At 39.9% G+C, this 15668-nt stretch overlaps 1 protein-coding gene across 3 annotated transcripts in view; it reads left to right on the forward strand.

Moving 5' to 3' along the window:
- Positions 1-1374: 1374 nt before the first annotated feature.
- Positions 1375-15668, forward strand: part of TAF4B (TATA-box binding protein associated factor 4b) — a 198555-nt gene continuing 184261 nt past the window's right edge. Inside the window, exon 1 of one of the 3 annotated variants that reach the window (XR_464742.3) lies at positions 1375-2448. Coding sequence is in view for 2 of the 3 variants with exons in the window: in XM_007487580.3 (XP_007487642.1) it covers positions 2001-2448 (448 nt within the window). In the remaining variant the exon portion in view is untranslated. The remainder of the gene's footprint in view (positions 2449-15668) is intronic. The other 2 variants (XM_007487580.3, XM_007487581.3) reach the window with 2 other exon arrangements.

The following is a 15668-nucleotide window of genomic DNA, read 5'->3' on the forward strand; positions in this document are numbered from 1 at the left end:
GTTTTTTATCTACTGAGCCACTTAGCTGCCCCCCTCCTATTCCTTTTAAGTCTTACTCCCCTCCTTATACTCAGTAATAGTGGTCTTCCTGCTAATCCTCACACAGGACATGCCTTATTCCATGGATGTCACTGCTTGTTCTTTGTGCCTGGGATCCCCTCTATACCTCCTTCTGCCTTTTGGCAAAGCCTTCCTTGACATCTGTCAGGTCTCTGCTAAAATCCCACCTTCTTTAATAAACCTTTCCCCATCCTTTTTCACTCTTGAGATTATATCCAATTTATCTTGTATATATCCTTTGTACATAAGTTGTTTGCATAGTGACTCCCTCATTAGATTGTGAGCTCCTGGAGAGTAGTGTTTTTGCCTTTTTTTTACATCCAGGGCTTAACCAGTACCTGGCACTTAGTTTGACAATTAATGTTTATTTATTGATTTTCTTAAGAAAAAAGACATTTCCATTGGCACATTAGTTATGAGAACAAAGCTAATCCTGGCACTTAATAGATGCTTATTGACTTGACATCATGTCAAACTGAACCCAACAACTTGCTGAGCCTGTTTTCTCCTGTGCAAAATGGGGATATATACACACAATATATACACACTACCTCACAGAAAAGTGCTTTGCAAATTTTAAGTGTTAAATGGATGATCGGTTTTACAAAGTAGAGGAGAGCACATACTTTGGAATGCAGTCGAGATGTCTTATAAACTTATTAACAGATTGGGATGGGTTCTACTGAACTTGATGAAATTTAATGAAGATTATTTTCCAGTCCTTCACTTCCATTTAAGAAAACAACAACAACAACAAAGAGTTTTCAAGTATAGGGTGGAGTAGGGAAAAGCCCGGTTCAATAGCCATCCACGGGGAAAAGGACATAGGTATACAGTATTGCTTAACCTAAATGCAGCCCATAGGTGATCAAAGAGCTGAGTTTCCGTGTTATAGAAAAAATATGTTATTTTATTTTTATTCTTTTCAACTGCAATTCCGTTGCAAAGGTCAGAGACTTTTCAGCTGGGAAGAAAACTCACGAGATAAAGTTAAGAACCCCCAACGCTTGAGAGCAGCCTGAGATTCTCATACAACACATGGGAAAGACAGGTCGTCGGCTTTCCTCTTCCTGAAGAGAAGAGCCCGGGACATACGCCGATGTATGTCCTATTTCCAAAGTGGAGGTCCCTTCACCAGTTTTCCACGTGGGTGCCCAGCAACCCCTCCCTCTCTTCTACCCTCCTCCCCATTATTTTAGTTGGAGAACGCCCTTTCGAGCCGTCCCTCGTGACGTCACAATCCCGATTGTTCTTCAGGGCCAATCACCAAGCTAAATTTACAGGGAAACCCGGGAGGGGGTGGCGGTGGGGTGCAGAGCGCGTGCGCGCGTCCTTCGCGTGGCTATATAAACATGGCCGGCGCAGTCGTGAGTTGCTGCTGCTCTGCTGTTAAGTAGGACGATTACGTTCAACTCTGGGTTTTTTGCCTTCTTTTTATTTTTTATTCCATTCTCTTCCCTCCCACTCCCGCCCTCTTGTGTATTTTTCCTTTTGTGTGCGTGCGTGTGTGCGTGTGTGTCAGTCGGCGGCGGCGGTGGTGGTGGGGTTGGTTAGGGCTGGGCGGTGGGACCACTGTGGCTAGTGCACAAGTTTGGGCCCAGGGAGAGCCGGCGAGCTCCTGCCGCAGCATGAGCTGGTGCCGCGGGGCGGGCTCCGGATTTCACTGAGGCGCCGGGCCAGCCGGCTGGCGGGGAACAGCCCCACGTGGGAGCGCCGAGGTGAGGGCGGCGGGAGCATGGGTTTCCTGCTGGCGTGTCCGCCGCCACAGCGCTGAGCGGCCCGGGGCTATCTTCATCGTCCTTTTCGGGCTGGAGCTTCTCCGCCACGCCGGCCCCTGACTTCTCTGCAGCAGACCCGGGGACTCTGGCTCGCTATGCTGTGGAGCTCGCTTAGTTTTGGAGCCAGGAACCGTTCGCAAAGCTTCTGCTCTCCTCTCCCCCATGAGCAGCCCTGCGGCTGCCGCAGCAGCTTCAGCTGCCTCGGTCGGGGGGATGCCTGCCGGCCTCTCTGAACAAGGTGCCGCGGCCGCTTCTTCTCCTGCGTGTCTCAGCGTCCCCGGGACGGTGACCATGGCCCCAGCCCTTCTGACTAACGGCAGTGCCCAGAGCCACCTCCCTCCGGCCGCCAGCAGCGCGCTCCCGTCACCGCTGAGGAGCACCTCGGTACCCCTGAACACGAAGGCCCCCATAAGTCTCAGCCTGGTGACTGCAGCGTCCCAGCCGCAGGTGAAGACGGCACCCATGGGGGCCCTGGTGACCAAACTGGCCACTGTCAATACCGTTCCCAAGACCAGCACTGGTCCCAGACTGCCCGCCCCCCAAATTGTGGCCGCGAAAGCTCCCAGCACAACTACGATCCAGTTGCCTGCCAATTTCCAGCTCTCACCTGGTAAGTTTTAAACTTTAAAAAAAATTACTACTCTCTACCCCCGCCCCCAAACCATAATTACGTTGGTCGCATCTGTGATGACCTATGAAAGGTTATATGGATGGGGCCTCTCCTCACTCTTTTTTACTCTCGTGCTCGCTCTTCCTTTTACATATTTAAAGTGTGTGTCAGACCTGGGTGCACTCCTAAAGAAACTGACATACCCAGTCTTTGATTTTGCAATCAGCTTCTTGGTAACAGGACCAGAACATATTGAATAACTTGGGTTGTATTACAAGGTTGAGAGAGCCTTTTTTCCCTTTATTTTTGAGTCATTGCTATATTTTTTTCCCCTTGCTACAGTTCTGGAAGAAGATAATTTCACCCAAATGACTCAGTGGAAGCTGGAGCACTTTTTGGCGACAAGGCCTTAGTGATTCCTGGGAGATGAGTGCAGTAGATGGTTTCTTTGTATAAGCCTTTTAAAGTTTCTTTGGCAAAGTGGTCAGGCGGTTTTCCTAGTATGCCTTAGGAAAGGATGTTCTGAAAGTTCTCATTTGTAATGGGTGGGAGAGAAGTGCAAATTTTTCCAAGCATTGTTTCTGGATGTTGTCTGATTCTTGTCATTTACCTAGCTGCTTTCTGTCCTTGGCTTTTCTTTGATTGTTAATTTATGGTTGTGATGTTTTCATCACACAAAGCATAAGTGACCTAGTTGATAGAGCCAAAGGTGTGAAATTATAGAAGTACAAGCAGTTTGAAAATGCTCCAGTTGTGTTTAAAAAGGTGGACCTTTGTCTTTTATTACTTTTATTCATCATACACATGATGTTTTGGGAATCAGTATTTGCTTGCTTTTGAAAATGTCACTTTTTATTTATGTGAAATAAATCATTCTCCTTTTCGGAGGATTGAGCAGGCATGACCTCATAGATGTTTTTATCATCTCTGCTGGTTAGGTAGGAAACAGCTGTTAGCTATTTACTGGTTGGGAAAAACTAGAGCTGGGTTTCTGAATAGAAGGGTTCAGATGGCTTAATTCAGAGCCTGTGTTTAGCTTTTGCTTTATGTTTGCAAATCTTATAGACTTATGAATATCCATACATTATCTAGGCTGATTCTTCCTGCAGTTCTCTCTCTTTTTAAAAACAATCCATACCTTCTGTCTTAGAATCCATATTAAGTATTGGTTCCAAGGCATAAGAGCAGTAAGGGCTAGGCAACTGAGGTGAAGTGACTTGGCCCAGGGTCATACAGCTAGGAAGTGTCTGAGGCCAGATTTGAACCTAGGACCTCCTGGCTATAGGCCTGGCTCTCCATCCAGTGAGCCACCTAGCTGTCCTCTCCCTCCCATTCTTACTCAAGAAAATAATACTGGTATTTCTGTTTTGCAAATGAAGAAACCTGGGTTCCACCATTTAGTGACTCTCCCAGAGGCAGTACACAAATATTTGGTAGTATGAGAGTTCCTTGAGCAAAGAGATAGTCTAGTTTTTTGTCTTTGTATCCCCAGCACTGGAGACAGTGTAGCCAGTACATAGGGAGTTTGCTTGGGGGTGGGAAAGACCCAAGTTCAAGTCCGACCTCTGACACACATAGGTTTTGTGACACTGCACAAAACACATTGATTAACCTCCAATTGCTCTCTAGACAACTCTGATAAGACTTTAAATTGCTGAGAAATTGCTATAGTGGATCAGTTTGGGAGGTTTCCTGTACAAGTGAAATCTTGCGTGTAGTAGGTTATTTAAAGTTTGATGAATTTAATTTTGTTAATAAGAATGATTATAGCAAATATTTTTTGTTACTGAGTAAATTCTACTTTTTTCTTAGCCAAAATAATTTTTGTGGAATTTAAATGAAACACACATTCTCATTTGTAGAAACTTTTTTTTAATCAGCTTAGTATAACAATAATTGAAGTAATTAAGGTTCTTAATAGTAAAGGTGATAAAGGAAAATGAGTAGTTGATTCATATGATCTAGTATCCCTTCTTAAAAATGAATGACAAGGACAGCTGGATAGCTCAGTGAACTAGAGAGCCAGATCATGAGACTGGAGGTTCTGAGTTCAAATTCAGATGCTTCTTAGCTGTGTGACCCTGGGCATGTCACTTCAACCCAGTTGCCTAGCACTTTTCTTTTGCCTTGGAACAGATTCTGAGGCAGAAGGCAAGGGTTTAAAAAACACATGATTGACTTTGTACCTTGGGAAAATATGCCTCCATGTTTAAAGAAAATAATCATGATTCTTATCAGACTTATCATTATGGTTGCCCAACTTTTGTTATCATTCAGCCTTTTAAGTCATATCCCCACTTTGGGTTTGTTTATTTTTTTGCAAGGATACTGGGATGCTTTGCCATTTCCTTATCTGGATGAGGATAATGAGACAAATGAGCTTAAGTGACTTGCCCAGGCTTATAAATGTCTGAGGCCAGATTTGAACTGAGATCTTTATGACTCCAGGCTCAGCACTCTTATCTATACTTTGCCATCTAGCCGCCCAGTTGCTCATCTACCCTGTTCTTTGTCCTAAAATTTAATTTCATTAACAAATATTTAGTTCCTACTGTGTGCCAGGCACTTTGCTAATCCCAGGAATATTGAGGCAAAAGATGAAGCAATTCTTGCTCTCAGGTAGCTTATATTCCAAAAGGGAGGCTATTACATGTGCACAAGTAATTAGAGACTACCACCACTAATACTTGTGGGAATCCCAAAGGGCTTTACATTGTAATTGACACTTGAACTGAATGAACCTTGAAAGGGAAGATAAGAGGGAGGAGTTAAGGAAGAATATTCTGAGTCTCGAGGTTAGTTTATGCCAAAGCCATGGATTTGGAGGTGGATTGTAATATGATGGAGAGAGAATTTAATAATAATTATGGCCAACTAGCATTTATATAGTGCTTTAAGGTTTGCAAAGTGCTTTACAGTAGTAATTTCACTTACTTGTCACAAAGGAGGAAAACTGAGGCTCAGAGATATATTAAATGACTTTCCAAGGGCCACATACCTACTTGAAGTGATGGCTTTCTGCCTCTCAATTCATTTCTAATTCTCCCCATTACACTATGTAGCTGTCTAATAACATGAAATTTATTAAAGATAAAAGTGAACATTCTTACACTTGAGTTCCAAAGGTCCTTTGAGAAAGATCTTGGGATTCCAGTGGCCTACAGACTTGGTATGAGTCAACAATGTAATGTAGCACCCCCCAAAGCTAATGTAATTTTTGACTGCCTTAAGAGGTAATGTATAGGTGTAGTCATGAGACCATATCTGGATTATATTGTGTTCAGTCCTGGCCATCATATTCTAGGAGGGGCATTGATAAACTAGAAAGTGTTCATGTCAGTCATTCAGTCAATAAGCATAAAAAATTTTTTTCCCCAATAAGTATTTATGTTAAGCTCCTATGTACAGTGTGCCAGGCACTGTACTAAACACTGGGAATACAAAGTAAATTGGAAGACAGCTCCTTTTCTTAAGAAGCTGACTATGATGGTATTGGACCTTGAGATTATACCCTATGAGGATCTATTGAAAGAACTGGGGATATTTAGTTTGGAAAGAAAAAGCTTGAAGGGAACTACTATAGTAGCTGTCTTCAACTATGAAGAGTCATCAGAGAGGAGGGATTAGATTTGCTCTGCTTGGTTCTAAAAGACAAAAGTAAGAATGATGGTGTGACAAGGCAATCGCTTTAAAAGACTGATATATATTAATTTAAGGTCGCCAAGGAATTCAGCTATGTAATTCCTAAATGAAACTCAAGTCAGCAGTCAACCTTTTATGGAGTTTTTAATTACAAACAGGAGGAAGAAAGGTATTAGAGAGAGAGAGATAGAGAGAGAGAGAGAGAGAGAGAGAGACAGAGAGAGAGACAGACAGAGACAGAGACAGAGAGAGAGAAGGGAATAGGGCTTAAAGACCCCCTCTGTTTAGGCTGGGCCAAAAGGCCCAAGCCCTTAGATAGCTGAGGCAAAGAAAAGAGATCAGTCCTTATCACTCACGTGACCAAAATGGAGAAACAGTCTCAGGGGCCTCCACCTCCAGCCTCCTTCAGAGCAAGCTTCTCAGAGCACAACCTCTCAGAGCAAAACCTCTCCAACCACCACCTCTCAGTCCTCAGACCCCCTCCATCTTTAAGGAAACCATCCCAGTTCCCTCCCCTCAGTTCTCACATCTACCAATCACTGTCCATGTCTTCCCTGTGCCAATGGTGGCTCTAGCTTAACCCAGGACCGCCCAGAGGTCTGTGGCTTTGCACATGTCTGTTGAAGGTCATATTCTCAAATAATTAAATTTTGATCTATGCTGCAGCCCTTCCTAAATCCTGTTAGGACTGAGTAGGGTGGAGATTGTAAGTTCCAAGACCTGGTTCTGTCATTCCAAGTATCTCTATTTTATCAATTCTAAAATCAATCATGACTCAAAGAACTTCCTGTTCTATGCTTAAGCATAGGTCAAAGCCCTTTCCATTGTTTAGCAAAAGGTTTCTGTCCTAAAGTAGTCTTAGGTAGGGAGGAGAAGGACCCTCCCTACCTAATGTTGGAAATGGGGAAATTTCCAACATTCATAAGTCTAAGAAATTTTAAGGTTTACAATGGTTGGAAATTATTAAAAGGCACAGTTTAGTTTGAGATAAGAAAAACTTTCCTCATAATTAGAATTATCCAAAAAGTAGAATGAACTGAATGTTATAACTGGATTCTTGTTCAGGATTGGATTGAGTTGTGTAGCTTCTAAGAGATGGTTCTGTTTAACCTGGAGTTTCTGTGATTCTATTATTCTGGGAATACAAATTTTGGTGAATAGTTTGAAGGGATGTAGTGTATATGAAGAGTGCATTGAAATAAATCTGAAAAGATAGTTTGGAGCCAGATAGTCAAGGGCTTTAAAAGTCAGATTTGGTTGTTTTTATTTTTATCATAATAGCAGTTGGGAGCCACTGGATATCTTTGAGTGAGGGAATGACATGGGTACTGTGGTGCTTGAGGAAGATTATTTTGGCTGCTTTGTGAACAATGGTTTGGAGAAGAAAGAGACTGAAAGCAAGAAATTCAGATAGGGAAGGTATTAGTCTAGAATGAAATGTTTGGAATTGAACTAGAGTAGTGGCTATATGTACATGGGGAGAACATAATGGATATTGAAGATGTGGAAATAGAATCTCAAGACTTGACAACTGATGAATATGCAGAAGTGAGGGAAAGGGAAGAGTCAAAGATGGCTGAAGTTGTGAATTTGAGTGATTAGAAATGTGGTGCTGCTATTAACACTAGGACTAGAGATAATATGAAGGACCAACGTGTATCACAGTGCAATTTACAGTACACTGTTATGCCAAAGAAAATAGAGCAGGTTAAAATTTTTTATTCCTAAGTAAAATTTTTATACCAATGATAAACTTGGGCTTTAAAAAAAATGTTAACTAAAATAGGGAAATTTGCTGGATTATAGGAGAGTGTGTAATGAATTCTATTTTGAACATTTTGAATTTGATATTTGTTGCAACATCCCAGCTTGCAGTGTGTAGGAAGGATTTGGTAATGTGAAACTACAGTTCATGAAAGTGTTTAGGGCTGCATATGTAGGTTTAGGAGTCATCTTTGTAGACATAATTTAACCCATTAGAGGTGACAAAATTAACCATGAGAGAGAGTATAGATAGGAAAAGGGGCCCAGGACAGATTCAAAGGGGAATGGGAAAGCATAGTCAGATAGAAGAACCAGAAGAGAGCAGTATCTTGGAAGATAAGGGAGGAGAGCATCCAGGAGAAGAGGCTTGTTTAGGTTCTCAGAACTCTGATTTGATCTAAGTGGGTAAAGACTAAGATTGATAATTAATATGAGGAAAGAAGTAAAAGCCTTTGGTAGATGATTTTTTGTTGTTTTGGTAGTTAAAAGGGAGAAGAAAATAAAGTAGACTTGGGAGAAAGAATAGGGTTAAGGAGCCACTGAATAGAGAGAGAGTGAATATGAGAGGGAATTATTTGTGGGACAATCTCCTAGACAAGTTTGAAATAAGGACCCAAAAAAGTGGCATTGGCCAGGAGGGAAGGGGCTTACTTCAAAAATCAGAGAAAAAGAGAAAGGAATAGAGCAGTGATGACGAAACTTATGGCATGGGTGCCAAAGATGGTATGCAGAGCACTCTCTGTGGGCAAACCCTCCTTCCCCCCCCAAGTAGATTGCTAGAAAGGTAGAGGGACTTGGGTGGAGCTGCTTCCTTCCCCCTCTCTACCTGTCTCATGACATTTTTTTACATCACCAGCCCAGCAAACCAATGGAAAATTTTCTCTCTCCCCTGTGTGGGGTAAGGTGGACATGGTGAGCCCAGTACTCTGTTGGGGAGAGGGATAGTGGCAGGGCCAGCATCCCATTCCTAAAAGGTTCACCATCACTGGAATAGGGGGTAGTGAATGACCTTGATTTTTCCCCATGGATAATCAGGACAATACAAAATACCATTAATTTTGCCAAAGGATACTGGAATACTTGAATCAACTTCTTTATTTCCTTTATCATTTTTGTTGATCAGGGCTCTAATTAAACCAAAATATAAAGTCATATAATCTCTCTAAACAATGGATGTGCTTCACTTAAAATTCACAAATTATTTTGGTTAAAGGAAAAAAAAGTTGAATTTTTACAATTCATTATATTATCCTCCCCCTTCCTGGAGCTGGTAAACTATTTGATCTGGATTATACATGTATTATCATGTGTAAAACACTTCCATATTGTTCATTTTTGTAAGGGAATACTTCTATAAAACCCCAAACTCCCAAGTAAAAACCCATATAAACTCAAGCAAAAAAATTATATGCTTTTATTTGCATTCAGACTTCAACAGTTCTTTCTTTGGAGGTGGATGACACTTGGCATACCTACCTCAGAATTGTCCTGGATCTTTGTATTGCTGAGAATACTTAAGTTTTTACAAGTTAATCATTCCACAGTATTGCTGTTACTCCGTATAATGTTCTCCTACAATCCATTTTACATATTTGGTAAGGAATAGAGGAAAGCCCTGTATAATAGTGGTTTGGAAGCAGATAGAATATTGAATTTTAGTGACTTCCTCAAGGTTATGCAGCTAGTAGTTGTCTGAGATAATTATGAAAATCTGAATTCAAATTCTTTTCTTTTTTTATTTATTTTAATTTAATTTAATTGCTTTTTATTTGGTCAGTTTCAAACATTATTCCTTGATTACAAAAATCATTCTATTCTTCCCTCTCCTACCCCCCCCCCCCTTCCCATAGCCGACACACAATTCCACTGGATATTACATGTGTCCTTGATCATGAACCTATTTTCATGCTGTTGATGTTTGCACTAGGGTGATCATTTAGGGTCTATAGCCCCAATTATATCCCCCTCGATCCATGTAATCATGCAGTTGTTTTTCTTCTGTTTCTACTCCCACAGTTTTTCCTCTGAATGTGGATAGTGTTCTTTCTCATAGATCCCTCTGGGTTGTTCAGGATCACTGCATTGCAGCTAATGGAGAAGTCCATTACATTCGATTGTACCACGGTGTATCCATCTCTGTACAATATTCTCCTGGTTCTGCACCTTTCACTCTGCATCATTCCTGGAGGTTGTTCCAGTCTCCATGGAATTCCTCCACTTTATTATTCCTTTGAGCACAATAGTATTCCATCACCAACAGATACCACAATTTGTTCAGCCATTCCCCAACTGAAGGGCATTCTCTCAGTTTCCAATTGTTTTGCCACCACAAAGAGCGCAACTATGAATATTCTTGTACAAGTCTTTTTCCTTATTTTCTCTTTGGGGTGCAACCCCAGCAGTGCTATGGCTGGATCAAAGGGCAGACAGACTTTTAGTGCTCTTTGGGCATAGTTCCAAATTGTCCTCCAGAATGGTTGGATCAATTCACACCTCCACCAGCAATGAATTAATGTCTCTACTTTGCCACATCCCCTCCAGCATTCATTACTGTTCTTTGCTGTTATGTTAGCCGATCTGCTAGGTGTGAGGTGATACCTCAGAGTTGTTTTGATTTGGGTCTCTCTGATTATAAGAGATGTAGAGCACTTTTTCATGTGCTTATTAATAGTTTTGATTTCTTTAGCTGAAAATTGCTTCTGAATTCAAATTCTTAATCTACTGTATCACCCTGATACATGAACCTGAACCCATGACATGCATTTTATTTAGCTTATGGCAAGAAAGGCTTGAAATTATATTGAGTGTGAGGATGGGGTGTCTGAATCTGTAGGCTTCTCTTGATGCTTGTTTGGGATCTCTGGAATTAACTGGTTCTACTTATGCTAAAGGTCATTGGTTTTGTTGAGCTTGCCTTGGTGGCAAGCTGACCTGAAGGTTTGCCCCTTATAGGAATATGACATGACCTGAGAGGTTGGTTGTCCAGTATTGCATATAGGTAGTTCATTGCAAAATAGGCAGTAGCCCTCTTTGTTCTTTGAGCTGTTAGGATGAAAGAATTATCTTATGTAAATCTAAATTTTTTTTTTGCTTATTCTATAAAAATTGATAGTGGCAGATACTATCGTCATTCAGAAATACCAAATTACACAATTAATCACAATCAATCAATAAGCATTTATTAAGCTCTGAACATGTGCTAGGGATATAAAAAGAGGTAAAATATAGGTTCTGCCCTAAAGGAGTTTACAATATAGTGGTAGGAAACAACATGGAAACAGATAAATACAAAGCAAGTTATTTATGGAATAAGTAAGAAATAATTAATCCTTTGACAGTATAGTTACAAAATCTGCCAAGAAGTCCCTTAAGTGTTTTTTATTCCTCTTGTCTTCTTTGGAATTGTGTGCATATTAGATGGAAAGTTGGTTGGGAGTGTTCCTAAATTTGAAGAAATGAAATCTTAACACCTTCAGTGGAATTGGGTTCACAGTGGGGGAAAAAAAGCCTGTTGCTCTAGGAGCTGTCTGTGCCTAGCTAGTTGCTGTGTCATCAGTCATGTGCTTTTTGTTTCCATTTCTCTGTTAACTTTATTTCCGAATGTACTTACATTTTTTTGATCCTTGTGGAATTTTATTGATTATTTCACTTATTTAATGAATACAGTAGCTTTCACATATTACTTTTATCTGACCTTCACTGTAGCGCCTTGAGGTCGATCTAGTAAACATCCCCATTTTTACAGATGAGGAAATCATAACTCAGATCAGTTACCTAAGCTAGTAGTAACAGAGCCAGAATTCAGGTCTTCTTTTTCCTAATTTATTTCTTGCCATGAACGTTACTTTTTGGCAGTATGTTTGTCTGGGGTCCTCCTCCCCTCTTCAGGACTAGCATTTGGGGAAGGACCCCAGTTATGTTTTGTCTGTTTTCCTCACTTTACACGTTGCCCCTTCTTTCCCTACACTTTTCAGGTACCCCATATGTATTGTCTTCACCTATTAAGCTCCTTGAGGATAGGAATTATCTTGGTTGCTTGTATTTGTACTACAATGCCTGGCCTGTAGCAAGCAGTTAATAAATGTTCTACATGACTCTCTTCCTGTCTCTTTGTTTCCCTGAATGTTCTATTTCCTTTTGCATTAAAACCCATATGTTAATTTTTGACTTGAAAAAGAGAAATGCAGTCGAATTGTGGTGTTCTTACTAAGTTATTCTTTGGAGCTAATTTTGTGCATAAAGTCTTACCAATGTGAATTATAATTTTTATAACTCATATTAGTGATATATGTAAAAGTGAGAAGCTTTTGGAGTCTTTAAAAAGTATTCAGTAAAGCCTTAGTCAAACATTTTTTTTCTTTTCTTTTTTAAAAATACCCTTACCTTCCTTTTTAGAATCAATACAGTGTATTGACTTCTAGGCAGAAGAATGGTAGGGACTAGGCAATGGGGGTTAAATGACTTGCATAGTATCACATAGCTAGGAAGTGTCTGAGGCCATAATTAAATCCAGGATCTCCTGCCTCTAGGCCAGTCTCTCAATCCACTGATCTGTCTAGCTGCCTTCAACACCTTAGTCAAGCATGTTTTTCCATGAGCTGTTGTCATGTTAACCAGTAAACATTTATTAAGAGCATACTATGTGCTTGGCAATGTGCTAAATAAGCCCTACCTGGGAGGCAAAAAGAGGCAAAATGCATACCTGTGCTTAGGGAGCTCACAATCTAAGAGAGGACACAACAAGCAACTATATATATGCAGGCTAAATGGGAAATAAGTTAACAGGGAATGCATTAGAACTAAGTTGGGTTGGGAAAGGTTTCCTGTAGAAGTTGGGATTTTAATTGATAACTGAAAGGAAATCAGGGAAGCCAATCGACAAAGATGAGATGGGGAAAGCATTCCAGGCATAGGGGACAGCCATAGCAAATGCTTGGAAATGAGAAATGGAGCCTCTTGTTTGTGGAACAGCCAGACTGTCAATGTCACTGTATTAAAGAGTATGTGTCTGAGAGTAAAATATAAGAATACTAGAAAGGTAGAAGGGAGCTAAGTTATGAAAGGCTTTGAATGTCAAGCACAGCATTTTGTATTTGATTCCAGAGGCAATAGGGAGCCACTGGAGTTCATTGAGTTAAGGAGGAGTCGCTTAGTCTGCCCTGAATTTTTAGGAAAATAACTTTAGAGGCTGGTATGGAGAATGGATTGGAGTGGTGAGAAACTTGAAGGAGGCAGACTCACCAGCAGGCTACTACATTAGTCTAGGCATGGGGTAATGGAGCCCTGCTCTAGAGTCCTCCAGTGTCAAAAGAAGGGAATATAAATTAGAAACTGGTCTTTGGACTCTCTAGGTTCAGTTTCCTCTAGACACATAATGGTTTCCTGCCCAGGGCAAATGACTACCATCCCAGGCAATGTTATCAGGCTTCTTAGAATCAGGTCAAGAACAGTTGCTTACATACCCTGGTAGAGTTCTTATTTGGCTTTCTGTACACTAGTAAAATAGCACAACTAGTCCAAAGGAAAGAAATAGAAACTTAATAACTTATGCTTGCATTACAAGTAACAGTAACAGTAACATAATTTTGTGGCTATGCCTAGAACTTTTTTCTAAGTTGAATAAAATTTTTCATTTTTTTTTTGTGAAGGTAAAGTTGGTTCCATATCCATTAAGAAGCTTTTTCCTGAGTCCTCCTGTTTCCCATTCCCATATTGGGTATTTATTTTGTAAGATTCATATATTTTTGTAAATACATGGCACAGCCTCCTTTGGCATGCTGGCCAAGATTCTTGACTTCTCAGATGAATGATTTGTTGCCATTCATAATTGAAGGAAATGTTAGGTTTCAGTTAGAAGTTAGCATAAATAAAGATGCAATTGTTTTTATATCTAAGTATGATCTCCTTGAAATCTATCCAGGTTAATGAACCCCATGTTAGGAATGTATGCTCCTTGAGGGTAGGAATTTGGAAATAGTACTTGCATAGTTCCTAGCCCATAGTTGGTGCTTAAAAAAAATCCTTGATTAATTAAAAACATTTATCAGCTTAACCTTCAGAAAAGAAGTTGGACTGGTGTTGTTTCTGAGGGAAAACAACTTCCTGACCTCCTTGGAATGTTAGTAACATTAAAATGCATTTCCAGCTCATTTGACTTGGTCATGCATTACTTTTTTCTGATGATTTGTTACACACTTTGCCAGAATAGTCCATAACTCAGTAACCTGAAAAATCATAATACACATAGCTTTTATAGAATCAGAATTTAAGCTAAACATCATCTTAGAGATTTCCTAGAACAATCTGATGAAACCTCTGGACTCAGAATAATGTTTCTGTACATAAAATAAAATACATAGGATTACAAAGATCCAATTATGTTGAAATAGTTATAAAATTATTTTACCCCCCCAAAAAAACCCCCAAAACCGCAACTTTAAAGTTTCCAACTGAGAACCCTTTATGGAATCCTATCCTCTCATTTTATAGACAGAAAAACTGAGGCCCAGAGATGACTTGCTCTTGGTCATCTGTGGGGAGTAAATTTTAATTAGGATTAGTTGAGTTTAAAAGACTGCCTGTGAGTTAGTTACTCTGACTACTGCCATAGTTTTTTTGGAGGTGAGGTTATAATACTTCATTGAATACTGTGTGCAGAATATGGTTTGATTTTTTTTAAAAGATCTATTTAAATTATCAATTTCAGTAACTTTTTAAATACCAGATATGTGAATTCATAGTGTAGGGGAAGTCTGATGGTTCTGCAGCTTATACTTCTAGAGTTACCTGGGGCACTGGAAAGTTAAGTTGACTTGGCCAGCCTCAGGGAATTGGTTAATGTTAGAATCAGAACTTAAACTCAGGTCTTCTTGACTCCAAGGCTCTGTATCCAGCAAGCCCAGCTACCTCTCTGTGAAACTGCTCTCTAAAGAAGCTTTATGAAGCTTCAAAATAAAACAAGTGAGACTATATATTTATGTTTGTGTGTATATATGTACACATATTATATAAACACATGTGTAGATGACACACATATATACATATGTGCAGTATGTGTGTATATATGTAAAGTAAGTCCCTGAATATGGCTAAATTTTAAAGAAAAATGGCAAGAGTCTGCAGAGTAAATAAAACTTTTTTTGGAAATCATTATAAACAGTGCTATATTCACATTTGTCTATCATTGATTTGTTCTTGTATATTTTCTTCCCTTGTTGATTTAAAATGTACAGGCAACTGCTACAATTAGTTGAAATCTTAACTGCATATGCACTCTTGCTCTTATTTGTTTAAATGGTAGCAAGAGACTACAGTGTTATCCTTTCTTTATTTTTCATCTTTGAATGAACAGAGTTGGGGAAAGCAAGGTTTATGAATGGGTCTGAGTTAGGAGTGTGGAAGGCATATCTTTGAAGTATTCTGTTTGGACCAACTTGTCTTTTGTGGAAGGGAATAATGAAATGCATCCTTAGAGTAGTAGATAGAATGCTGGTTTTTGAAGTCAGGGAGGCTTGTGCTCTAATCCTACCTCAGACACTTATTAGCTGTGTAATAAGCTCTCAGGCTTCAGTTTCCTCATTTGTAAAATGGGTATAATAGTAGCACCAACTCCACAGAGTTATAGGGGAATATGATGAAACAATGGGGGAATGGCAAAAGTAATAAGCATTTCTATATTGCCTACTGTGTGCCAGGCACTATGCTCAGTACTTTTTACAAGTATCTCATTTGATTCTTTTTCTTTTTTTTAAACCCTTACCTTCTGTCTTAGAATAAATATTCCTGCACTGCTTCCAAAACAGAAGAGCAGTAAG

This window comes from Monodelphis domestica, chromosome 3 (assembly GCF_027887165.1).
Source record: "Monodelphis domestica isolate mMonDom1 chromosome 3, mMonDom1.pri, whole genome shotgun sequence".
Lineage (NCBI taxonomy): Eukaryota > Metazoa > Chordata > Mammalia > Didelphimorphia > Didelphidae > Monodelphis > Monodelphis domestica.